At 40.0% G+C, this 26,001-nt stretch overlaps 2 protein-coding genes across 3 annotated transcripts; both read left to right on the top strand.

Annotated features, from left to right (window-relative positions):
• Positions 1–132: 132 nt before the first annotated feature.
• mrps31 (mitochondrial ribosomal protein S31) lies at positions 133–4,315 on the top strand. 2 transcript variants are annotated; one of them, XM_015052242.1, is made up of 7 exons: positions 133–328; positions 1,083–1,502; positions 1,935–2,087; positions 2,709–2,852; positions 2,945–3,021; positions 3,254–3,394; positions 3,808–4,315. In XM_015052242.1, exons 1-7 carry the CDS (start codon positions 228–230, stop codon positions 4,041–4,043), a joined length of 1,272 nt encoding a protein of 423 aa, XP_014907728.1. In that variant the 5' UTR covers positions 133–227; the 3' UTR covers positions 4,044–4,315. The 2 variants fall into 2 exon arrangements, with proteins under 2 accessions (XP_014907728.1, XP_014907729.1); XM_015052243.1 differs by having other exon boundaries at positions 134–328; positions 2,948–3,021.
• A 2,480-nt stretch (positions 4,316–6,795) lies between these two features.
• On the top strand, positions 6,796–22,567 carry LOC106959580 (forkhead box protein O1-B-like). Its single transcript, XM_015052251.1, has 3 exons — positions 6,796–7,826; positions 18,767–18,958; positions 19,039–22,567. Exons 1-3 carry the CDS (start codon positions 7,248–7,250, stop codon positions 20,197–20,199), a joined length of 1,932 nt encoding a protein of 643 aa, XP_014907737.1. The 5' UTR covers positions 6,796–7,247; the 3' UTR covers positions 20,200–22,567.
• The last annotated feature ends 3,434 nt before the right edge of the window (positions 22,568–26,001 follow it).

Raw genomic sequence — 26,001 nt, forward strand, 5'->3', positions numbered from 1 at the left:
AAGATTGCACTTTGAATTGTAAATTGCACAGGAATATCAAGAAATAAATCATTTTAAGGGTCTAATATTAGAATTTATAAGTTTTACCATGAAAACCCGTGTTAAACCTTTACAGAACAACCAGTTCTCCAAGCGGAACTATTGTTATTACTACGTTCATAGGGGGAGCGTTATTGTGTAGCTACGGAGAAGGTAAGGACCGTGCAAGGACATTGCGAGAAACAAACATGTATAGATTTTTATCCCGGACCGTTTGTGTGACACGAAACCACTCACTTTGTGTCTACGAGGGTCATGTATTTTCAGCCAAATACGACAACGTTTCTAGGTGAGTTTACTTTGCCAAAGAAATAATATGAACGCAATAAATGAGCAATAGATGCTCGTAACAAATGACTAAAGGTCTTCGGTGTAATGTGATGGTGTCACACAACAGCTTTAAGTTTTACGTAACCTAACATTAATTTCCCATGTGGTAAGTACATAATGTTAGCTGTTAGCTTGGTTAACTTGTGCGGATGGGGCGGGGCTTATTGATTGACATATTAGCTAGGCATGCCAATCAATAAATAACTTGCAAAATTTTTAAAAGCCCAGTAGTTCGATTGACTTTCCTCAATTTAAGTTGAAACGTTTAAAAAGGATGCTGTCCAAAATCACAAAACGACAGTTATTAGATGTCTTTAATTATTACTATTAAGTTCAACAATTTATATTTTCTAATGGTAGAAGCGGTTAAAATAGACCTTTTGAAACAGTTTGTTTTTGGTGACCATGGAACAAAAGTTTGCTAGCCTATTAAATATGGTGGTGGCAGCATCACGAGTTTTGCTGCAAGAGAGACTTCTACACTTTATAAATGGATAATGAGGAAAGAACATAACGTGGGGATATTCACCAGCCAGGAAATTAAAACTTGAGCACAAGTGGATCCGCCAAACAGACAATGACCCATATCGCCAAATTAGTTGCACAGTAGTTTTGTGAAATTGCATACTTGCGTGGCACTTTTTAGTATTGAATATTATTTGGGTATCCTTTTACTTTCTGTAATTGTAATTTTTGTTTCCCATCTCGCGCAGGGTATTAACTGGAGTTGGAGTAAACCCTCTCAGCACATGCTCAGTCAGATGCTGTGAAAAGAAAGACAATGCAATCCCCTCTAATCAAGATGAGGCAACAAATGTGGATACTCCAGCAAAGATTACCCAACTACAGGAGGAGACAGAGAAGGTGAAGGCAACTGATAGAGATAGCATGCAACAGCACAGCAATGTTAAAGTTGAACAGTTCTTGTCAAAGTCATCACAAGTAAACACTGATGGAGCTAAAAGTGGGAAGGAGAGTCTTTTGGACCTCCTTGGAGCCATGAAGGTTCAAGTTACCAGTAAAAAAAGGCTCAAAAACCTGAAGCCGAAGCAAAGTCTTGAATCGGCTGCAGCAGCCATGGAGAGCACGTCGAGTATGTTTCAAAAGGCAACAGTGCAAGCTTCAGCACAGAGGTAGGAAATCTTGGAGTTATTTTTAGTACCTTGCAGAAGTATTCTTATTCTGTTAGTCACATTGCAGCCATAACTTTTTATATATTGTCGTTGGGATTTATATGAGAGATCAACAAACTATGCTTGTGGAAGCATACCTAAAAAGCCTGACCCAAGTCATATTGTATTTGTCTAGCACATGCAGTTTTAGTAAAATACATTGACTTAAGGTTGTGTAGTGATAAAATGTGGAAAAGTTAAATTACTATAAACAAATTTTATCATATAACATTTATTTTGCTTCAATGTTGAGTGTTTTCATTCCAAGTTCACAGGATGATGTAATTACACAGTCCATCAATCCATTACACAGTCATTTTAGTTAACCTGCGGAAACTGACCTGCAGTTCCTGGAAAATTTCTAAGGTTTTTGTTTCCATTTTGTATTTTTAGTGAAGCATTGGATCCTGATCTGGTCGCAGCAGCATCTGCTGCAGCCTCCACCCTTCCTAATCGCAGCGAGGCGGAGTCAGAGCTGCTGAAACAGCTGAGGCAGCGCAAACTTCTCACAGAAGCTCAGAAAAAAGGCGACGTCAACAATCTTGGGTATGTCACCTGCATATAGGCGCATTAATATATGCTTTTAACAGTAATGTGTCAGTTCATCCTTAACGAGGGCTCTCTCTAAATTCCCCAAAAACAATGTCTGAGCGTTCATCAGCTGAACACACACGTACACATGCAGGGTGTTTTCCATCAAGTGCTCGCTGAGCCAGAGTTATTTGTATTTCCACCAAAGTAAACTCTGGCTCTGCCAGCCAAAACCAGTAGCTATCCTTGGAGCGGTGGACAGCAGGACCAGAGGAAAGAACAACTTTAGTCAGAAGCTGGGAGGGCGGGTTACGGGAACCAGCAGCTTCATGTTGTTTTTAATTTGTGAAATGAAAACAAAAACAATGCATCAACAATAATAAACTGTTTGATAGCATCAGAATAACACTATCTGACTGCCTCTTGTGTTCCACTAAGTTTATTTTGATATTCCTCTTCACATTCCTTAAGCAGGTCAGTTATTTTCCTATGAATCCTTTCACTGTATTTCCAGCTCAGTCCTTTGACACTGTCAGTCTTTTAATATCAGTTTTGATGAATCTTTGCATTTTAAAGAATGGTAGCAGACTTAATTTATTTATATTTACTAAGCACTATGTTGTAATACTTCCTCAGAGTTCTTTTAGCTGACATGAAAGTAGGAAAGAGGTCTGGTCGGCAGAATGCTTGGCCTACTGACCAGATCCGATTTGACGATGATGGACAAGGATACGTACGTGACAGAGGAATTACCAGTGAGCTGGCCAATGTTCAGAAAAGGTAAGCACATTCATAACACTGTCAGTTAAATAATAATAGGAATAAAGCGAACATGGTTTTTTTTTTGTTTGTTTGTTTTATATTATTTCTAGGAGGAATATTTTTCCGGCAAAAAGACTTAATATCTTCTCTCAAACCACTGATGAACAGGGAGATGAATCAGCACTTGGTAATAATAACTTTTCATATACATTTCTCTATTTTTATCTCTTACACCATTAGTGCATCTAATATAGAAATTACGTGCAGTAGAACAGCTCAGGTATCCAAATTTGACCGTTGCTGGACGAGTCAATAAGCCATCCTGCTGCAACTCAGTGTTATAGAAAGAGCAGTGCTGTAGTAATACATTTTTGTTATTTTGTGGGACATTGCTCGTAACACTGGTGTTATATCTTCAGCTAAGCCGACCCTGTGGGACATAGAGTTCGCCAATGAGTTATCTCTGTTAACCAACCAAAAGCCACGTAACGGGTTTGAGGAAATGATCCAGTGGACCAAAGAGGGAAAACTGTGGCAGTACCCGATTAACAATGAAATCGGTGAGTGACAGAATACTTATACGTCTTAATTTTTTTATTTTTTTTTTTATTTTTATTTTTATTTTTTTTTTTCATTTTATAACCACAAACTACATTCAGACCAACACAAAGAAGTGCACAACTTTGAATTGGAACAAAACTGAGAGCTAATTTTCAAAATGTCTTTCCAATAATAATCTGGAAGGGAAGTGATTTCAGCACCCTTTAAATTTTGACAAGGCGCTGTAGCTGGAAATCATAACAGAAGCTTGGAGTACATCTGTCTCTAGAGGAGTGTTAAGTCTTCATGTCCAATTGTAATTTGTGGCTGTAAAAAGTGGCAAAATCAGAGAAAAAAAAAAACGTCTACAAGATCAAACAGATACGATATCGTCTCCCAATCACTGTGATGTTGTAATCTCTTTCTGTGTTAGGCCTTGAAGATGAAGCCAGTGTCCCGTTCCATGAGCACGTCTTCTTAGAGAAACACTTAGAGGACGGCTTCCCCCGTCAGGGGCCTGTGCGTCACTTCATGGAGCTGGTTGTGACTGGTCTGGCTAAAAACCCCTACTTGACCGTTGAGCAGAAGAAGGAGCACATTTCCTGGTTTAGAGACTATTTTCATCAAAAGGAGGAGGTTCTTAACGAAGCTGATGTGTATCTAAACTAAACCCAAGAGGTTTCCCATATTTGCTGGACATAAAAGTACAAAAATGGGACATCATTTTTCTCAGCAAGGCTTTGCTGCCTTTGTTCATCCTTGCACTTGTGTACATTCACAGGTTCTAAACAAGAAGTTACAAGTTTTTCCTCTGAAGAGCAGTTAGTGTGGACTCATACAACTTCCTTTGAAATGGCTGCATACAACTCTTATTTTTACTTCTTCTTTTTTTTGTTAAATGTGTCACGTCGTATTCTATTAAAATATGTCATGAAACCACATTGTGTTTTCTTTGTGGAAGGACAGGAGTTGTAGTCTTTCTTTTGGGAAGTTGATAGTAATTTATCTCCACCAGCCTTTGTTCAGTCTCCATGGTAGCCAGATTTTACATTGGCTGATTGGTGCTGGTAGTTTCCATAACAGCATGAGATTTTAACTCTGATCTCCATCAGGATGTATTATTGTGAAAAAATGAGTACTCCCACAAACAATGTCAAATATTAAGCCTGATATTTTTAACACTTTTTTGGAAAAGAATAAGATTGTTAATTCAGACAGTTATAACCATCTATCAAATTCTGATATCAGTCTGAGCCAAGTTTTGCCCCACTTCTCACTTTCAGCTCTGAGATATTTTGAGGGTTTATTTGCAGGTCACCAGACTTTGACTAGGCCCGGTGCTCTTCATTTTGTTCTCAGTTAGTCAATGGCGGATTCACTGGTGTAATTTTGATCGTCGTTCTGCAGGATCCGATCAGTTACCAGTCTTTAGAGTTTAATGCTACTTACAAGTTCAACAAGTTTAACGTAGTGACATTATTGAAAGGCTACAGATTCTGAGATACTTTTGTCAAATATCTGTCCTAGTTTTTGATTGTCCGATGACGAGTATTACTCGGCAACGGCTGATATCCTCAATGGAGTTTCAGAGATCTTTTAAAGAAAGAGTACGCTGAGGTAAATATTTTTGTATTTTCTAAGTGCCTGAGTTCACACGGACGCCTAGAAGCGTGATTAATAATGTTTTTCCAGATCTTCGGTCCAAACTTGAAACCTGTGTGCCCGTACTCTGGGCCTCAGTTTACAGTAAGAACATTATTAGACCTTGAACCTTGTATTCTTTGTACAGGAAGTGCTTTTTAGAGTTAAACAAGCTCTCAACAATATGCCTCCCAGATTCCTTCTGCACTAAAAACACTTTACTCAATCTATTGTCTGGCAAAGTGGTGCATGACAGGTTGATGTTTAAAAGTACCCCATTTCCACTTTTTGTTCACGTTTCCTCAAACGGCGTGATAGGCATGATAGGATGTTGGCACCAGCACCTTATTTTCTGTTTGTGCGGCCTGTGTAACGTAAGAACAGGGTTTGCTTTGAAAGGGCTCAGATATTGGCCACTAGATGGCGATACTGACAGGTGATGCTGTTTCTACAAACGAGTAACCTCTAAATGTGCCATATTAAAAGAGAAAACGTTTTATTCTATGTAAGAAATTACATCCAAGTAAAAAATTTTAGCATTTTTTTTCTTTCATATGGTCAAATTAGTTTTTGATATCGATATAAGCTGTTATTTTATTGATGTCCTTGGAATCATTGTGAATACAACTGGGTTACCTCTTCAAAAAGTACAACTGTTGACATTCAACTGAAATGGACAGAAATAATTGAAAGGCTTTTTCATGCATGTTTGTTTAATTTAAGTGCAATCATATTCAAGGCTAATTCAACACATAATGGAGATACTACTGGTTCCCTGCAGACTAATGAAACCTTTTGACGTTTTGCGTTGTTCCGTCCGTCCGTAGGTTTAGATTTTACCTGCTGGATAGTAAACGTTTGCTAGAGTTTCCCATTAACTGCTAGAGTTAATGGGAAACTCTAGCAGTTTCCCATTAACTCTGACCAACTTCCCTGGCCTCGCAAAGGAAAAATATCCCCACAGCATGATACTGTCCCTACCATGTTTCTCAGTGGGGATGGTAGTTTTCTGTTGCACATAGTATTTTGTATGTTGGCTTAATTTCTCATCTGACCAGTTGTCCTTCTTCCATGTGTTTGATGTCTCAGCTCTATGATTAGGTTCACATGACTTTCATTAAACCGCATACTTCTTTTTGTGACGATAAAGGCCAAATTTGTGGGGCATGATAAATGTCTGCTGAGACATGGTCTCACTGTGATCATAGTCTTACAAATGTCAGAAGATGGGTTAAAAAATGTTCCATGTCATGTTAAAAAGTTTAGATTTTTTAATAACCCAACTCCACCTCAACTGTCTACATTTCCCTGATCTGTCTGCTGTGTTCCTGGCTCTTCATGATGCTGTTTGTTCACTAATTTTCTCTTACGAACATCTGACTTTATAAACACCTGGATTCAAACTGAGATTCAGTGATTTTGTTTTCAGATTAGTTCTAAAGATTGTACAATCAGCGTAAAAGTGTTGTGAAGAGCCATTTTACAATTATTTCTTGCTTTGTGTCAGATTACATAAATTAATTTTTGTGTCTGCAAAGTGACATGGGAAAAAATGCAAGGCACAGTGATGTGTTTGAAAGGTATGTAACTGTACAGCAGGGTATATTTGCCATGTGTCTTTTCATTGATTTTTAATGCAGCAATGCATTTTTTTGTAGAAACAATCGTGTTATTTTGTTTAATGAAATTCAAAAATGGGAATCTCTAAAACTTCAGAAACCTTAAAATTTCCACGAGTTTTAAAAAGTCTGTAAATGCGTCTCAAAATTGCTCAGATTTTGAAACGCATTGAAAATGGAAATGAACTAACCCCCACTTTATTACATGGTTCAAATAAAAATTATGTCTCATGAATTTATAAATCTTAAAACAAAGGTCCGATTTGTACGCGGTTCATCAACAATCACCGTAAGAACGCGTCTCAAGTTGCGAAGATGTAAATATCGAGCCTGCGAGCGGACCATGAAGGCATCACCAAACTCCTCTGCCAGGCTACTTGTTAAACGTGACAGAGCGGCAGAGTTCAGAGTTACCGATGCAGGAAGGTGTGAACTTCACTCAAAAGCCAGCGCAAAATCTTTGTCAGATAAACTGGACACTTCTGTTTACTTCTGTGGTTCCACCAGTGGACGCAGCATCCACTTTTCAATTTGTAAGTCCTATTTTTATTCCTTTTTCTATACTTTTATATGTGAGCGTTGATGTGAAGGGCAGCACCGGTGTGACCCAGACATGGCTGAGGCGCCCCCACCACAGGTACAGCCTGTCGATATTGACCCGGACTTTGAGCCCCTGCCCCGCCCGCGGTCCTGCACCTGGCCCCTGCACCGCCCGGAGCTCGTTGACCCCGCCGGGTCCAACACATCCTCCCCGGCGCCGTCAGTGCAGCAGGAGCCCGGAGGAAACGCGGAGTTCATCAGCAGCCTCTGCTTGTTGGAAGAGAACTATGAAGAATACGCAGAGGATAAAACACATTGCCATGTTTTTCACCACCACCACCAACATCATCATCATCATCATCATCTGCAGCAGCAGCAGCAGCAGCAGCAGCAGCTGCCGGGTCCCCAGCTGCCGCCTCAGCAACAGGTGTCTCCTTCAGGGGTCCCAGCCTTGGGCGCCTCTGGTCAGAGGAAGATCAGCTCGTCCCGTCGCAACGCCTGGGGTAACATGTCCTACGCTGACCTCATTACCAAAGCCATAGACAGCTCACCTGAGAAGAGGCTGACCCTGTCTCAGATCTACGACTGGATGGTGAAGAGTGTGCCCTACTTCAAGGATAAGGGAGACAGCAACAGCTCTGCGGGCTGGAAGGTGAGATTATTACCGTGTGTGTGAGAACTGAGACTTTTTTTATAATAACGGACGAGCTTTAGTGATGCTGATGCTGACCGCAGAAGTTTTAACAGGAGCGCATCTAGATTGATTATCATCAAAAACCATTTTAAAAAAATCAGGCCACATTCAACTTTTTCACACTTTAACGTATTTATTTGTATATTTGGTATTTTATGTGCTAGATCATTAAAGTAGGGTGTAAATGAGAGGTAGACAGAATAAAGATTTTGAAACTGTGAATAGTTAAGTGTCATATTTTGCCTTTACCCCCATTTACTTTGGGACCTCAAAGTAAAATCACCCAGCAGCTTTCAGAAAACAGAGTTTATCTGTTAAATTCAATCTCAGCTTTGTGAAGACCTCCAAGGTTTGGTAGGAGAAAAAAAAAGAGCAAATAGTATAAAGAAGCAGCTCATTGCAGATGTGGAGGAGCTGCAGACATTCACTTCTCAGGTGGGAGGACAGGTCGTCTATTTGTTATGCTCTTCAGAAATGCAGCTTTTATGGAAGAGCAGAAGAAAGCCATGAAGAAATCTAAAAGAGATCCCATTGGAATTTTACTTTTTGCCAGAATTTTACTTTTTGGTAGCAAAAAGCTCTGACAAAAAGAACTATCATACCCACATGATATCCCCAGGGTGAAACCTGGTGCCAGCAGCATCATGCTGTTGAGATGCTTTTCTTCTGAAGTTCGTCAGAGTTGGTGGGAGGAGGACTTGATGAAATCTGTATTCCACATGCATGGAAAACCCTCTGAAAAAACCTGGAAGGCAGACAAGTTGACATGTCTGCACAAACATCCATATATATATTTTTTTATACTGTCCCACCTGGTGAGGAAATTACTCAGCAATGATAACGAGATAGAAACGAACCAGCAGACGAAAGTCGAAGGTGGGCAAAAAAGTTGAGGCAAGTTAAAGCCTGCAATCAAACCGTGAGTCAAATTTACGTTCTGGCCTCACAGCGCTTCCCGCAACCTTCTTGCAATCTAGTGAGATGTAATTTCAAAGCTGTCAGGAAATGCCTTTGGGAAACCTCAAGCAAATATAGTCCCCATTGTTTAGCACCCCCATGTGAAAAGCTTGCTCTCATCTCATGCTATGACTTATGGCTCCCTTACAGCTTCTTTCTCCTCCTTGTCTTAATCTGCATCTTTGTAGATGTAAAGGTGAACTGGCTGATGGGAATGTAGTTCTTTTTATCTTCTTTTTTTTTTTGGTTCTGTTAGAAGTTCCCTTGGCAATAACAGGAGGCGATGCAAACAACTCAATCAGCGTTGTGGAGTGTGTCAGAGGGGAAGAGGCAGGGAAAAGGGGGGGCCATGCTGGGAACGACGTCAAACATCCTTCATTCCTGAGTTGTGCGCTCATATCTCTGCGTCCGTGTCTTCTAGAGTTTCCTCAGCGGATGCTAAAGCTTGGAAAAAGGGATCCCCGCTCTTAATCCCATGGCTTTCTTTTATTTCCTTGTAGCTTTGTGGTTTACTCTTCATCTCCAGTGCATGTTTTTCCCCTCCTATCTACCAGTGAATAATTTTCTTAGTCCATAGAATGTTTTTCTTTGTATTTAAAAAAAAAAATAAAATAAATTAACTTGAATCATGTTTCACACTCCCTTAAAAACTAATTAAAAGAAAACAAATCTGGAAGGGATTTTTTTCTTTTTTTTTAAATCAAGAACAACAACAAAAAAACAAACAGCCTGTCTGCTTAATATCAAATCAACACATCTTTCTTTCAGTCTCTGCATTCCTGAATCTTGGCACTCCGACAGGCTTAGGAACCACAGGCTGATAGTTATTTTTGCACTTCCCTGTTAAAAAAACACTAAAGTCCCCCCACAATGAACTATGATGCATTTCCTGGTGAGTGGATGGAAAACAGGGCCATGTGTTAACATCTCCAAGCCGGCAAAACATGAGCACCGCTGCTAGATAAAAACAAAGGGGATCAGATGGAGCGTGGAGAGCCTCGCATGTACGCTTTGAAGTCTTTCACATTTTTCACGTTTCATCCATAAATCTGCATGTATTTTATTGGGATTGTTAATTTTGTTCTGCAACACAGTCTTTTGCATGTCAACCAAAAACTACATTTTTATTTATTCAAATATTATGCTACACAGCTGAAATATTGTTGATAAATAGATTAATTTTGATTTTTGCACTTTTAATTAGGGGTATAACGGTAAAGAGTTGAGGTGGGCGATAAGGACGTTGAATTTTATGAAATGTGTTATTGTGATAATGATAAAGTTGTGATTAAAAAAATCTATTTATTACTCCTTTTTTAGGAAACTGTGTGCAGCATTCATGGCTCTGTAAACGTACTACTTTTGAAAAACATTAACTTATGAAACAGGCTTCTTACTAAGTTTTTAAGTTAATTTTTGAATTTACTGATATCTATTGATGTTCTTGTACAAAAAATGGGCAGCATTGTAAAAGTAACATTTAAAATAAAATAGTCAGTTTTGTTTTTTATTTAACATCATTAATTGGAATTGATCAAGATAACAGTACAGTTGATGAATATTAAATGACATGATAAAAGCCCAGGCCTAATAAAGGGGCCGGGGGCAAATATGGGTGTGCCACATTTCCCAGATTTTTAAGATTAGAGAATGGTGAAAACATCCTCTTCATATCCACTCCGCAATCATGCAATATTACGAGGCACTGTGCATATTAAAACAAACGTGTTTTCAGGCCTTTTGTTCGTTTTATTCTGCGTCCCTTTTCTTTGCACATACTGAAAGAAATGTCTGGCCTGCTGCGTCTCCTGATGAATCCCCTGTGGCGGATGGAGAAAAGCCAGTGACCTCAGGGTGGGTGGAGGGCGTCAGGCTTTAGCCCCTGTGATTAGCCCACTCTAAACTGGCGATGGGTGGAGCGCAGGACGAGGGCGATGCCGGTGCCTTCACAGCTTCCTGTCCCCCCCCTCGTGTCATGGAGATTTCTTTGTTTTCCTTCTAAAAATTGCTGCGGCAGCTCAGCGATCGCGATACCTCTGCCACAAGCGACGGCCCCAGGGACCTCGCAGGGAGGCGGTGGAGGGGGTGGTGGACTTCCCCTGGGATGTCGGTGGCACTGTGAGGTGCCCGGGTTCAGCGTGCAGCAGACGTTAAGCGCTTCACTGGTACTGTTTTTCTCAACGAACTGTGACGTTGATGGAAAAGGAAGTGGCACCCTTGAGTTCAACAGGCACACGTTTGTTTTCAATCGAAGCATTTTTTCTATACGTAGTTCCTCAAACTTTCTTGTTTTATGCCGGTTTGGATAAGCAGCAGCAGTAGGATGAGGATAAATCCCTACATGGATTTGGTGGCAGCTTGCAGAATGTGTTATGAAATGGTTTATCTCTCATCTGGCTTGGGCGTCAAGAGGGCCCCTCAACTACAGATCTGTGCTGTCTGGTGCCAAATATTTGCGTACACTCGCTGTGGAAACTAATGGCAGATAAGCCTGAAAGTATTTATTCAGGAATAGGTGAGTTGCCCAGTGGAAAAGCTCCACTTTTTAACAACACCCCATACATAAACAAGCTACAGCTGATGAAAGCAGCTATTACTGGCTTTGCAAAGTTAGCAAAACCTGAACAGTGCTTTCAGTTTAAGGGAAATCTGAAGCGCTGCATGAATGGAAAATATTTGTGTATTTAAATTTACCTTCATAGCGAGTTTACTCTATGAATATACATTCCAGTAACAATAGCATTTCCACACAACCACGGGTTTCGGTTTATTTTATTGGAATTTTATGTGATTGAATAACAAAAGGCAGAGAAGTGGAAAGACACGAATACGTAGCTACACATTAAAAAAAAGCACCTTGAAAATTATGGCATGCTTCTGGTGTCAGCACACTTTTGTCTGATAGTCATAAATAAAATCCAATGCAACTCATTGCAAGGTTTCCCCCAGAAAACTTGCAGTCATTCATCCAGCGGCCCGTTGTGTTTTTGAGTTAAAAAAATGTTTAAAGTTGACAAGAGACTTGAAAATATCACTTGATAATTATGTGTAAATGGAAGATTGGAAGATTAATATCTGAACAACAACTATAAAGTTTTAAAAATGCAAACATAAAAAAAAAATATTAAATAAGTAAGCAATGCTTTGCCTCGTGGGGGCACAAGTAAAGCCTGGTGGCCCGCCAGGCTCATAATACACTGAGGGAAACCCTGCATTGCCTTCAGAGGTCAGCCAAGTAGTAAGTAGAGTCCAGAGACGTTCAAGGCTGGGTTATGATATAAAACAATATTCTACGTGTTAATGGAGCGCTCTTCTATCCATTAGGTGGGACAATCTGTTGTTGAAAGGCCAATATCTTTTAACGCAGAAGGTCAGCCATTGTCCAAAGAAAACCATAAGAAGTCTTATTTTCAGTTTACCATGAGGACAAAGCAAACATTTGGAAGAAGGTTCTCTGGTCAGATTAGACCAGGAACATGATGAGAGACAGCACCACCCAACTGCACCATGAGTTATGGTAGTGGTTGCATCATGCTGTGGGGAAGGTAGTCAGAGTTAATGGATAGATGGAAGGAAAAACTGTTGCAGGCTGTAAAAGACACTGAGGTGCAGATTCACCTTTTTCACACCAAAGTCGCACACAGCAGATTTTTATTTTTAAAAAAGTTTGCAAGTGATTCACTTTTTTTCCCCTTCCACCACATAATGAAACTACTTCTGCACTACTTTGTGTTGGTCTGTCTCATAAAACCCTTCTTAAGACCACCAACAAAACTATATCAGCAACATAAACAGATTTAAAAAAAGAGATAAGAACAGCTCTTTAAGACTTTTAAAGAGGAGTGAGTTTAACTTGGGATGAGAAAAAGGAGGAGTCAGCTGACTGGTTGACCAAACTCACTGTCTACACGTGTGAATCAGAGGAATCTGTGGTATGTGGATCTTTGCATTGTCCTCCAGCCTGTACGGGATAATAATCCCGCACTGTATTCTCTTTGTTTAGCAAAACAAACTTGGCCTTAAATGCACTGCGAAAAAAGAATCATGGATCCAAAAGTTGTTTGGGTTTTGTTGCCCATTGTTACCAGGATTGTGGTCATGTCTTAAAGAAGATCTCCTTTGTCTGGTTTTTCTTTATCAGAAGTTGAACTGAGAATACAAAGCGCTTTGTTCTTTCATACCATTCGTCTGAGGAAACGGGTCCCTCCTTTCGATGCTTGGTGTTAATGAAGCAGTCTGCTTTTGTCCGTGGAGTTGTCAGAAGGCTGCAGTGCTCTCTCACTTCAGCAGGCTTTTTTTTTTTACCGCCCTGTAACAGAAAACTCAGGTCCCACGCTTAAGCATCCGGGGTCAGAGGAGAAAGGGGGGTGGGGTGCACAGGAAGACGGTGTCAGGAAGTGGCTTGTCCTTTCACTGTAATCATCACGTTTTGTGCTGTACTATTCCTTTATTTACGTTAGATTTCTGGAAGCTTTGTAGTGGCTGGTACATGCTACAAGATGGCTGTGATTCAGCACATTTCTACCTTAAATAAACAGAGTACTGACGAGAAACAGCAACTTTTTTTACAAATTAGATTTATTTAAATTTTTTTGGTCCGAGGGGTTTGTTTATGCAACGTGTCATAAAAAAAAATTATCACGTCAAAAATATGCAGTGGTGTAAAAAAAAGTGTTTTTTTCCCCCTACAGATTTCTTTCTTTTTTCTTTTTTTTTTACATCTTTTAGATGATCACAAATTTTAATATCAGACAAAGATACACAAAAATAACTACAAAATGTGCAGTGTGGAGCGCCAGGCCAGGACTTTGACTAGGCCATGCCCAAACCATCATTTTGTTCTTTTTGAGGCATTTAGAAGTGGACCTTGGACCATTTTCCTTCCGCTTAACCCAAGTGAACAGATCACGATTCTGATGGTCGGTCATTGTTTAACTGGTAGAGAGCCGTATTCATCGTTCCATCAGCTACAGCGAGTCGTCCAGGTACGCAAAGCAGCGCCAGATGTTGTCGCAAAAGTATTAGGATTCAATACGATGGTTTTGACAAATAGCCTTTACGTCCGTCATGGATGTTTTTTCTTTTCAATCTCTTTGTTACTGCTGGATCAAGAACGCTGATCTTAACTGAGGCAAGTTAGACCTGCAGTTCTTGCAGTCATGCTGGTAGACCTCCTGGGAATGTTCCTCGCTGCTCCATATTGTCTATATTTGTGGGACTCACTGCAGTTTACATTAGCTTCAGAAAATAAATGGCTTTCTAACCCTTTCCAGACACATGCATGTCAATGACATTGGTCTCTGTGAGTTTCTTTTGAGTGGAGCATACTGTGTGACATTTTGAGATCTTTTGGCCACATTGTGTTCTCAAACAATCCTCTTTAGGTAATTTCTTGATTCCTTCACCAGAAATGAGGATCTCCACACAGTCAAGCATCAATTTTACAGTTACAGGCAATTGTTGCTGTATCCGTAACATCTTAGTCCCTACCAACTTTCCCTATCAACACATAAAGTTCTGAATACAGTCTACTTCTCTACTTCATTAATTCACCGGCACTTTGCATTTGAAACATGAACAATTGTTCACAATTTCCTCATTTTCTAGATCTGCTGATATACAGTTTTTGGTCAAAAGCTGGAAAGTACATGATGCACGCATTGTTGACATAAGACAATAAAGAATAGAAAAAAAAGGCTTGATAGTCAATCAGCTGCCTGAGCTTAAAGTAAAAGGGAAGTGGCACAACTTCATTTTCGTTTGTCTTAGCTCGATAGCCAGCTAGTTAGCTACCTATATCTATATGACAAGGCCTGTTGCAATGAGCAGTAAATTAACTAATCACATGATAAATTAAAACTAGCTCAATAAGTCCCATTTACGTGATTTATAGTTTTTTTCTTTTCTCTCTTGCCATCTAGTTTTTCTACCAAAAACTAGATGGCAAAAATCTTCAGTCTGGTGCCCTTTTTTTGAAGTTCAGCTTTGTTTGTCATAATTCATTTTATTTGCTGGTTCTGTTGTTTTGGACACTTAAATGCTTTCCAGTGTTAAAGATTCATAAGAATGTGAAGTGTATTGATCTTTGAAAATGTTTTCATTATTATAATAACATTATAATAAATTGTCTCACAACAATGTTATGATTTATCACAATAACTTGTGGGGAAATTTATTGTCCAACAAAATTACTTATCGTGTCAGGCCTATATATATCTATATCTATATATGTATAGATTCATAACAACAGCTGAAGAAAATAGCCAGCTAACTATTTTCTGTAGCTAGCTAAATAGCTAGCTCTATAGTTCTGTGTAGAAAATAGCCAACTAACTATTTTCTGTAGCTAGCTAAATAGCTAGTTCTATAGCTCTGTGTAGAAAATAGCTAGCTAGCTATCTTCTGTAGCTATGTAGCTACAGAAAATTTCAGCTGTTTTGTGTTGTTATGAGTAATTAAGTAAAAGCCCCCATCATATACACAAAACCAACTTCCTAATTTGTGAGGCTGCAGCTCTCCAGCAGTCCATCCCCTGAGAGCTCCTCTGTCCTGTCTGTGGTTTGGTTCTGGTGTTCTGCAGCATTTTTGAATTAATTGCAAGTGAGGCCACTTTCACTGTGGTTGCACCTGTTGCTGCAACTGGGCCCTGTTTGTGTATTTATCCTGCGACCGTTACTGTAAGCCTCATGCTTCGCTACACAAGAAACAGCAGCTGTGTCACTTCAATTGTTTTGAAGTCCAGCGTGAGGAGTCCTTTCATGCAGGAGCAGCCGCCGCAGCTCCACTCGACAATATCTGATTGCAGATGATGCAGGGGTAATTGGGTGGCTTTGAGGTGAAAGAGCTCTGGGACTGAAATTGAAAGTAAAAATAAAAAATAGTTTGAAATGATCAATATGCAAATAAAAATATGAAAATATGGAATAAATTAGTAGTTATCCCCAAACTAAAGAACACTTTCTATCTCTACCTTTTGCTGAAGCTAAAACTGAAACTCCTTTGAGTAGTTTGCACAACTGGAGAATTACAATGATAACTTAACTTTGGGCAGTTCCTCAGGAGAAACTGAATAGAAATCTTACATATTTGCACAGATTTTTAATTGGAAATAGGGCTGGACTTTGACTGGATCATTCTAACACATAAATGTACGTGGATCCAAACCACTGGGCCTTTGAAGCCTCTAATGAGTCTTTTCCCAAGATTGCCCAGCAGTTGTCTCCATCCAACTTCCCTTCAACTCAAACCATCTGCCCCTACTCAAGAAAAGCATCTCTATAGCATCATTCTGCCTCCACCGTGTTTTATAGTTGTGATGAGGATTTTAAAGCTGATGTGCAGTTTTAATATTTTAGCACAGTCCCATTTTATATTTGGCCAAAAAGTTACATTTTGGTCTCAGGTCACCATGGTGACTTCTTCCTTCTAGTTGTGTCTACGACATGATTTAAAACATAAAGGGAGTTGGCTGCACAGTTTTTTATTTAAGGGTAAACAGAGTAAAGGAGGCAGGAACACATACAGAGACCACACTTTTCAGATTTTAATTTGTTATTCAAACTGGGTTGCCTTTTTCCTTTGCTTCCTGTTGGTCTGTCACATAAAATCTAAATAAATCAGGTTGGAATTTAAAGCTCTAATGAGACAAACTTGACGTTCATTCAGGTAAATATTCCGCTCTGGGAACGGTGCATATCTCAAAGTCCATTAAAATGAGGCCCACATGATTAAAGAGATGCGTAGCAACAATGAGGCAGGCCACCTCAGGTCAGGTTTCATAATTTGTGTGCGACGCTCCTGAATTAGTGGAGCAGTGAGGATGTCTTTTGTTCTCAAAGGGCTGAGGTGAGGTCTGTCAAGGACGAGGATTATCCATGGCCAAGGGAGCCCCTCTGAGGTGTGCAGTCATGCAGACCTACCGGGGCCACAGATCTCAGCCCTGGTTCAGCAAGACATGCCTCCTGGTCGATGGAATAAAAGTTAATGTGCAGACTGACTCTGTGCTGCAAGCTGCTGAGATCTCAGGTTCTCCAATAATGACTCATTTCCTGTCTTCAGTTGCAGATTGAGCTCATCTAAAAAGGGGAAAAAAAATGGAGAAAAGGTCACGAATAGACCGAACAAACGTCAGAATTAGCTCTGTGTTTTGTGGCCGTTCAGAAAGCGAGAGCTCCACCTTTGGTGTGCGTTCAGCCTCCATGTGCAGGATGTCCTCTGACACAGGAAGCCTTATTTTTTTTAAAAAAAGGAGTCAGTGGAAGAGAAGGGGTGGGGTCGTCGGGGCTGTCACGGTGAGTCACAAAACAGGTCAGCGCGCCACACTTCGGACCTCTCTCCTCCTTTCTGCGGCTTTTCCATGCAACCTGTTTGCACGTCTCAGTCAGCGCGGGGCCGAGGAGCTCATGTTCAGCACAACGAACTCAGTGACCCCACTTCTGCAGGCTGAAAACATTCTGTGTATTTTTCACCCTCCCTCACCATCTTCGCTACGAACTCTGTAACCTCTCCTCACTCTGTAGAAATCCCCATTGTGCCTAATCCTCTGTAGGTGAAAGTGTAGGTCGACGTTGAACGCTGCTCTTCGGGGATTAGTCTGAGTTTAACAATGTTTAAACAAAGGTTTGATATTTTGCAAACACATAAGTTTTTTTTTGTTTAAATCAGCAGATGTGGGTCATTAAGTTGACAGAAACCTCATGCAGGACCAAGATTCAAATAATCTGCCTGTAGTTTCGACTTTATCTCCATTCTTTTTGCATCCCTGCTGAACGCTGTGGTTGAGGACATCTGGCTTTCGTAAAGGCTCACATGGTTATTTTAGGGGAAATTCCCTGCTGGTACATGTTGTGTTGTATGTTAGTCTTTCATTGCACCCACCGTCCAGTGCGTCAAGATTTCATATCGGGACCCTATTTTGTCTACAGAGGGCCGTGCTGCTTGTCTTTCTCTCTTTCAACTCACTTACTGAGTTTTGCCACAGGAGGATCATCTGAGTCATTTTCAGGGCTCCTAACATAACATTAGAGAAAAGGATTTGAATGTTGGCTTCAGTTGTGCACATGCAATGACAAAGACAAACGTGACCACATACAAAGAAAGAGACATAGTTGTTCCAGACTAGTCCGAATTCGTGCCTTACCTGTCAAAGTTTGACAAATATGATATGTGATTTGTATTCTGAGCTTAAAATTAGCTTCCTTTTTCCAATTTACAGCAGAAGATAGAAGTGAGGGATAAGACGTGTAAAACAAACATATGATTAAACCATCGGAAGAAGCTCATAATCATGAAATGGGAGGGAAAAGACAGAAAATGTTTTATTGTCAAAAATCAGAAACGTGTGGTGTGCATTTGTATTAAGCCGATTGCTCCTTAATGTAATCCACTGCAACCAAGTCACAAAACTGATGAAAGTCATGAGTAGGCGTCTGGAGCAGTATAGGAAGAAAGCCATTGTCGAAAAGAAGTCATAAAATGTCTTTTGCAATTTGGCTCAAGCTAATTCGGGGCAGAGCAAACATATTGATGAAGGTGCTCTGGCCAGATGATGCATTTTCAAGCTTGGAAGCTTAAAATGTGTGGCGAAAATTAATCGTATAAAGCCTAACATATTCCCACGATGAAACATGAGATGTCAGCAATATGTGGAGGAAATTATTTTCTTTAGCTGTGAATCAGCAGTCTGTTGTCATTCAGTGTTATGTTGATTTTTGTTCTTTTTTGCTTCGATCATCATGTCTTCCACCAACTTCTCCTTTTCATGACAAATTTTATGTGTTTCACGTTGCAGCAGTAGGCACTTCAAAAATGCTTTATCATCCTCCAAAGAAAATAAAGACGTCATTTAGACAGGCAGTTTCTCACTCTTTGACCAAAAACTGAATATCAATTTCTTTACATCAGTCAATAATTTCCATGATCTTCATATTTTTTCTATCCAGAACTCCATCCGACACAATCTGTCGCTGCACAGCCGCTTCGTGCGCATCCAGAATGAAGGGACGGGGAAAAGCTCCTGGTGGATGCTGAATCCTGAAGGAGGAAAGAACGGAAAGTCGCCTCGACGCAGAGCCGTCTCCATGGACAACAACAACAAATTTGTCAAGAGTAAAGGAAGAGCCACAAAGAAAAAGGTATGAGGTTTTTGACAAACAGCATAGCTCGGTTATTAAGACGGCCGGTGGGAGGTTTTCATGCGTTTTTCTGTCCTCAGATGTCTTTACAGGAAGGCGTGGAGGGGGAAGGAAGCAGCCCAGGCTCCCAGTACTCCAATTGGCTGGGAAGCCCAAACTCCCACAACAACGAGGACTTTGAAGCCTGGAGCTCTTTCAGAACCCGCACCAGCTCCGACGCCAGCACTCTGAGTGGACGTCGTTCTCCGTTTCCCTCTGAGCAGGAGGATCTTGTGGAGTCTGACGGACACATGCTGTTCCCCGCCGCGTCTGGGACCAAGATAACCTCCAGCCTTCCCAGCCTCTCCGAGGTGTCTGGATCCTTGGGCCAACACGGCTCAGAAAGGGTCATGGAGAGCTTGCTGGATAACCTCCACCTGCTGTCCCCTAAACCCCTCCAGCACGGCTCGGACTCGCCGCGTTCCCCGAACACCGCCAGGCTTCAGAGCGGCTCCTATGGCTCTCCTGGCCTGAGCCAGGACTACAGTAAGTGCATGTACAGCCAGGTGAGGCTGAACTCTCTGTCGCCTGTTCCCATGCAGACACTTCCGGAGAACAAGCCTGGCTTTGGAGGTTATGAGAACCAGTACATCTCTCCAGCAGGACTCCTCAAAGAGCTACTGACCGCTGACGCAGGCTCCAGTAGAGACATTATGCCTCCCAGTGACAGACGGGTGTCTGACACTGGGAGGGTAAGTAGTGTCATGTCCGCTTACAGCAGTCACAACCATATAGCGAGTCATCCTGGTATTAAAATAATTACCCCTCCTCAGAGTCACCCAGGTCTACACGTAAACCCACAATCTATACATAGCCAAGGTCCTGCTCCCTCAAGAGACTTGAATAGTTGCAACATGATACCCTTGGCTAGCCTGACTACTGTCTCAGGGGCTCCGCAACGACTGAACAGGCTGAGAACTTGCATGCAGCCTCCGCAAGGACATCTTGCACACACTAACAACTTTCCAGCGAACTACACCAACAGCTACAAGGAACTGAACTTGGTTCACCCTCACAGCCATCATCAGGAGCGGCTACCCAGCGACCTGGACAACATGCCCATCGAGAGGCTGGAATGTGACCTGGAGTCGGTCCTCCATGACACCCTGATGGACGGCGGGGCACTAGACTTTAATTTCGACCCTGCAGCTGGATTTCCCCAGAGAGTGAAGAGCACCTCGCACAGCTGGGTGTCTGGTTAGGATTCGTCAGTGGAAGATAAAGAGGAGGAATTAGTGCCACCTTGGACGGTAGCATGCAAGGGAAATGTGTAAATATAGAAATCGTTCTTCTCTACATAACATTGTAAAGAAAGGCCTGCCTCTACTGTATCATATTTAAGACTAAAGCTGTATAATTAGCATCCTGTCTTAGAGATTAAAGCCATTATGAAATGAGATGTTGAACTGTTAAGATGACATTGCTGCATAAGCCAGTAAATAAGACTTGTGTACATTTTTTTGTTAAAATTGAAAACATATATAGTTTTTGTTTTACTGTAACATACAAAAAACTGAAGACTTTTCATTCTGACCACCACAGTGAGGTTTAGAGTGATCTGTTTAGCACAAAAGTTCAAAATTTAAAGTTACATAAAAACTGTTTATTGACCACTAGATGATGGTGAAATTTAGCTATAAATCTTTAAAGGTTAAGGACCCAGATGTGTGTAAAGTATGTGTAAGAAGTTTTAGCACAATGGTAAAAGTGGGGGAAATCACCAGAATATCAATGTAATAAAATTTTTAAATAACAACACGAAAGAAATGGAGTTAAGCTGGACACCTTTACGATCTTTTCTGTGCCAGTTGGGAAGATGTAACCCAACATCATTCTGCCCAGACACAATATTAAAGTGAAATGTTTCTGAATCCATAATCTCCTCCCTCAAGCTGCTGTCACACTGTTTCTTATTCTTCCATCCAGATGAAGGATGTAAATATTAGTGTGCTGCTGCATAAGCACAGAGTATGTTGCCTTTGCTGAGATTTCACTGTCTTGTTCTTTTTCTTCAGTGCCTGATAACGCCCTGACCATCTAGAGATGAAAGTCTGATTCGCTGTCCATAAATTGTTCCTGAGTGGTCAAATAAGCAGAAATACTCAAAAAGAAATAAGTCAGAGCCTCCTCTAGCTGGCGCCACTTCCAGTGTTTGGTACACCGAATAGCAAATCTTCACCAGCGCAGACAGAGCTTCTGCACATCATGTCAGATAATGATTAGGTAACATTATTATTGGCTCAGAGCTGCAGAGTATGTATTTTACACTAATAGATGCAAATAAAGTCAAAGGTTTAGCGTTATTTAATCAAAACTAGGCGATGTAAGCCGCTGAAATGCAAGGCAGGTACAGAACAGGGCAACGGAGTATTATGAGTGAGGAAGAGGAGTCAGGTGGAGTTGATGATTAGCTTAATGGTTTTGGTTTTTGAGGACCCGCTGCAGCCAATCAACCAACCTTCATGGATGGAAACTAAGCTGGTTGCAAACATCAGAACTTTTTAGTGGCGTCTTTAACGTAAAATGCTTCCAGTACTCCAGATGAAAATTTAAAAAACATCTTATTTTCCAGTGGAACGTTATAAAACATGATATCTGAAATTAACCCAGCATTGATACATTCTGAATGAAGGTATTTATTGTTTATTTCATAATTATAGATGATAGATTCCCTCTTTGTGCTTTACTGGTGTGTAAATACATGTGAGTGTGCTGTGTGTGCAAAAGGGTGAATCGTATTAGATTTGCTTTTGTTGTTCTTCATTTATAGCAAACTTCTTTCAACAAATTACATTACAGAAACAGAAGAAATGCCACCATGTATGTATTATATTTAGAAGAAGTTGCATATATTTCAATCATTTGTGATTGTTTTTCTCTTATGTGTAATTATGTTTTATGCAGTAGATAATTGTTGTTTTGTCAGTAATGGTTTTCTTGTTAATATGTCATTTTAGACAAACTGTGGATTTAAAAGTAAAGGTGATTATTTTTTGTAAACTTGTTTCAACACATTTTTTTTAATCAAACATTTTAATGTTTATCTAAAGAAAGGGAGATTTTAAAAAGACTGAAAAGGTGAAATGTTTGATTTATTCTCTCTGATGCAGTGAGAAAAATTGTTTATGATGGGAAGATAGCATTCATAGAGTCAGACAAGGTTCAATAACATTCAGTCAACATCATTAAGGACGAATCGTCGATTAAATGTTGCGCCAAATAGTTGCTGAAGTAAACCTGAACGTGTGTGCTTCTCTGTGCCTTCGCCGTCTCACAGACATCAACTCTTCTACGAATTTGTTTATGAATTTTAAGAAACTGGAACGTAGCTAAAGATGCATCACGCCTGGTTGTTTACATATTTCAGTCTAAACTACAGAAATGCATATGTGAACCATCATACCTCGAAATGTTTTACCTCTTAAGTATTGAAGAGATTTTACTGCTGTTTTCCTCAATAAGTTGGTTTTTTACTTTGCACTCATTTTTGACTTATTGTGTTGCATAATTACGTGGTTTTCTGTCTTTTTATTTTTTTATTGATGAGATTTGAGTGAGGCATCCTATCAATATTTATTCTGCATATTGGATTATAGCCATCAACGTCTAATAGATATTATTATATTAACATTAAATCTAATTTGGCTTGAAATCAGTAGTTCTGTTAAATATGAAACCGTTAAACAAAAACACAGTCATCAACGTAAAGAAAGATTTTATGATGTTAGCTTTAGTTTATTTGGGTGCTATTAATGTAAACATTTTATTACGATAATCTCCCTTGCAGTTTGTGTTTATATCCTTCAGTACTTAAACTCCTCTTGATAATAAATGGAAAAATCAAATCTGTGTGTCTTTCTTTATCGTGCAACACTTTTGATGCTGTTTACACTCGGTCTGTTTGCACCACTGCTTCCATAAAGTATGAAAGAAAATATTTTTCTTTGCAGACTTCATTTCCTCTTGGGTCTGAAGTTATACTCATAAAGTCTTCCACCCGTCCATCTTCCTAAACATTTCTGGTTTCTGCAGGTTCAGCAGTTGCATCCTGACCACCGGAGAAATTATTGTTATTGAAATGTACAAAGTGGAAATTTAAATCTGTAGATATCTAGAATTTACATGAAATATGTGTAGTAACTTTAGAAAGTTGTTTTTATGCCATCTTTTTTTCTTTTTTTGAAAAAAAAAAAAAAAAAAAACAGTGATATTTGCATATGCACTTCCTCTCTGCATGACTCCTTTCCCTCCCACTGTTCAGTGCGCAGGTTGTAGGTCACTGACCTTCTGGCTAATCTGGTGTACCATCAAATCAGTCTCCACAATGGGGGAAAAAAAGGTGAATTTTGAGTGTAAAAGATTTTTTTTTCCCAAGTCCTGATTTATAAATGTTTTCTTACCAACCTCAAGATATTTGCTGTGAATTTACATAATGACACAGAAGGACGATGGCAAAACCCATAACTGGAACTCGAGATCAAACACAAGAAAGAAGAAAGATCGTGACCAAAACAGAGAAAATGTGTGGAAAATGTCTCACTTAGTCTTAGATGTCTTGAACCTTCTCATTTTTTTCCCCAAATTATGTGAGACATTCAACCTCTTTACTCATTACAGGATTTAGTAATGAGCTGATTCAAGCTTAGTTAGAAAAGGACAGTTTGCTTTTGCTCTGTCAAACTTAAAACACAGAACAACAGATGTGGGTGAGGGTCTCCAGTAAAAGCAAACCTTTGAGTCATGAGACTTTAACCCTTACAAACTTCTCATTAGGCATTCATCTGAAGTACAGTAAGTTAATTCACTAAAATAAATAAAATCTACTTCATCTACAATAGCTACAAATAGTTCTCATGTTACAAACCCGCAGCACACAGCGACTGAAAAGGTTTCGGCTCTTCCGTGAATTTTGATCGCTGTCAGGAAACGTTTTCAATCCTTCCTATTCTGACTCACTTAGAAATGCTGGATGAGATTTTTTTTTTTTTTTTTTTACTTTGGGATCTGGAGTCTTTAAAAAGTGAGTTTTCTTGTGGAAAACAACACATCTGACAGTCACATATGAGATCAAGCAATCAGAGCACACCTTGATTTGCTGTGTGCTTGAGGAAGCAAAGCCTTTTCACCTTTCTGCATGTGCTGCACATGATGAAACTACATGTCCCACATGTGAAACATCTTCTGCCTTGTTTCATACGAGGAAATTATACTGGGTCGCGCCATGTGAAACGCATGTGGGAAAATGTTCCCCACATAAAATAAAACATGCTTTTCACATGTTACGTGTTTCACACGTAACTGAGGAGAAGTCGAAGTGTGACTTTTTCCTGCTGTTGCAATCAGACGACTGTTGCTTCACTCAAATGACAGTGGTTGTGAGTGCGGTTTGGCTGTGTATTACCACAGAACAGACTTCCAAATAACTAAGCCCACAATCAAGCAAAGACTCTACTACCACTACACAGTCCTGATTGATTGATTCATTTTATTGTCCACTGTTGATTCATAGTGTTGTACCACACTGAATGCATTGGAAGCGACAGAAGCAGTCGCAGGAAGTAATAAAATCCTGTTGTTTTTATCTGGTGGTGTGACTGTATTGGCTGCAGCCCCCATATTGTCCTGCTGTGAAGTATCATGCTGACCAGGCAAGCGCTTCCTCTGAGTCATACTGAGAGGCCTTCGCAGCTTCTGACTCCTCTGTGGATGCCAAGGTTTGAAGGTTTCTTTTTCAAGCAGCACTTTGCCTTGGGGCTAAATGTTCAATAGCTGTGATATGACTGACAAATGTGCTGACATTTCTGGCTAACTCACTGGAAAAGAAGAAGAAGAGTAGGCGGCTTTAGCACTTTTTGCTATAGTAGGTCAGGAGGTTTGATATCAGAACAGTCCAGTAGAATAAACCATTCATCTAAATGTAACAACATGCAACGAAACAGCTTAATAATAGCAAGAATTAACCTTTCCCGCTTTCTTGTCTACTCATTTTCCCAACATCTAGAGGAGTGAAAAGGCATCTCAATCTTATATCACATAGCGTAGACAGCTGATTATCTTGTCACAATGCAGGTCAGTCCAGCACTTTCTCTGGCATCTTATCTAAAGCACTCTAAGTCATAGTGACGGTAAGGCGAACAATCGTCTCATTGTGAACAAAGGAGATGATTGTTGATTTCAGGAGGAACAGAGTTGGATCAAATCCTATTTCCGTCATGAGAGAAAGAAGAAGTGGAGGTGGTTGAAGAATAAAAATACCTCTGTATTCACCTGGACAACAGACTGGTGAGGCAGCAGTGAAGCCGTCTATAAGAGGAGATTGGACTTCTTGAGGAAGCTTAGATCCTTCAAGGTTCTTGATAGTTCTTTGGACGACTATGGAACCTCTGGAGATGATTACGCAAAGTCAAGAAAGTTATGGACAACCTTTCCACGAGACTGTCTTGAGAAAACAGAGGCTTCAGTCAGAGGCTTCTTCAGATTCGCTGTATCACAGACTGCTACAACAGTCTTTCCTGCCAACAATCACCAACATCTTCAATAACTCTTTGAAGAATGTGAATTAAGGAGCCACAACAACATTTCATTTCCCTTTGGGATTAATAAAGTATTTTTGAATCAAATAAATATAAAACTGAACTCTACCTTTAAACAAGTTTTGTTGATTTTGCGTAATGAAACGAGTGAAGGTTGAGGATTTTCATATCAAGTTGATCATTTGACGTTGCACAAAAAGAGCTCCTTTTTTTCATTTTCGCTCTGTGTAAGCTTACTGTGCGTTGCTATAATTTATTTTTGCTTTTAAATTTTATTAAGAATAACTACATTCCCTCCTTAACTCACGTTGAAAGATCTCAAAGATCTTTGGAAATAAGGTAAGCACATTCGTCGTCTTGTAAAGACTGCAATATATCATCAGAATTAGATAATTGTTTAGTTTGAGAAGTATTCAGGTCTAATTTTCTTCTGAAGATCAAATGGAAAAAGGGGAGGAAATCAGGTCACAC

This window comes from Poecilia latipinna, unplaced genomic scaffold (genome assembly GCF_001443285.1).
Source record: "Poecilia latipinna isolate Pla-1442-1.1 unplaced genomic scaffold, P_latipinna-1.0 Scaffold1097, whole genome shotgun sequence".
NCBI lineage: Eukaryota > Metazoa > Chordata > Actinopteri > Cyprinodontiformes > Poeciliidae > Poecilia > Poecilia latipinna.

Bases quoted from the DNA above. Each gene is read 5' to 3' on its own strand.
- LOC106959580 (XM_015052251.1), top strand. From the start codon at position 7,248: ATGGCTGAGGCGCCCCCACCACAGGTACAGCCTGTCGATATTGACCCG. The intron at 7,827-18,766 runs GTGAGATTATTA...TTTTCTATCCAG, and splicing joins ACAGCTCTGCGGGCTGGAAG to AACTCCATCCGACACAATCT. The intron at 18,959-19,038 runs GTATGAGGTTTT...TTCTGTCCTCAG, and splicing joins GAAGAGCCACAAAGAAAAAG to ATGTCTTTACAGGAAGGCGT.
- mrps31 (XM_015052242.1), top strand. From the start codon at position 228: ATGTATAGATTTTTATCCCGGACCGTTTGTGTGACACGAAACCACTCA. The intron at 1,503-1,934 runs GTAGGAAATCTT...TTGTATTTTTAG, and splicing joins GTGCAAGCTTCAGCACAGAG to TGAAGCATTGGATCCTGATC. The intron at 3,395-3,807 runs GTGAGTGACAGA...TTTCTGTGTTAG, and splicing joins CCCGATTAACAATGAAATCG to GCCTTGAAGATGAAGCCAGT.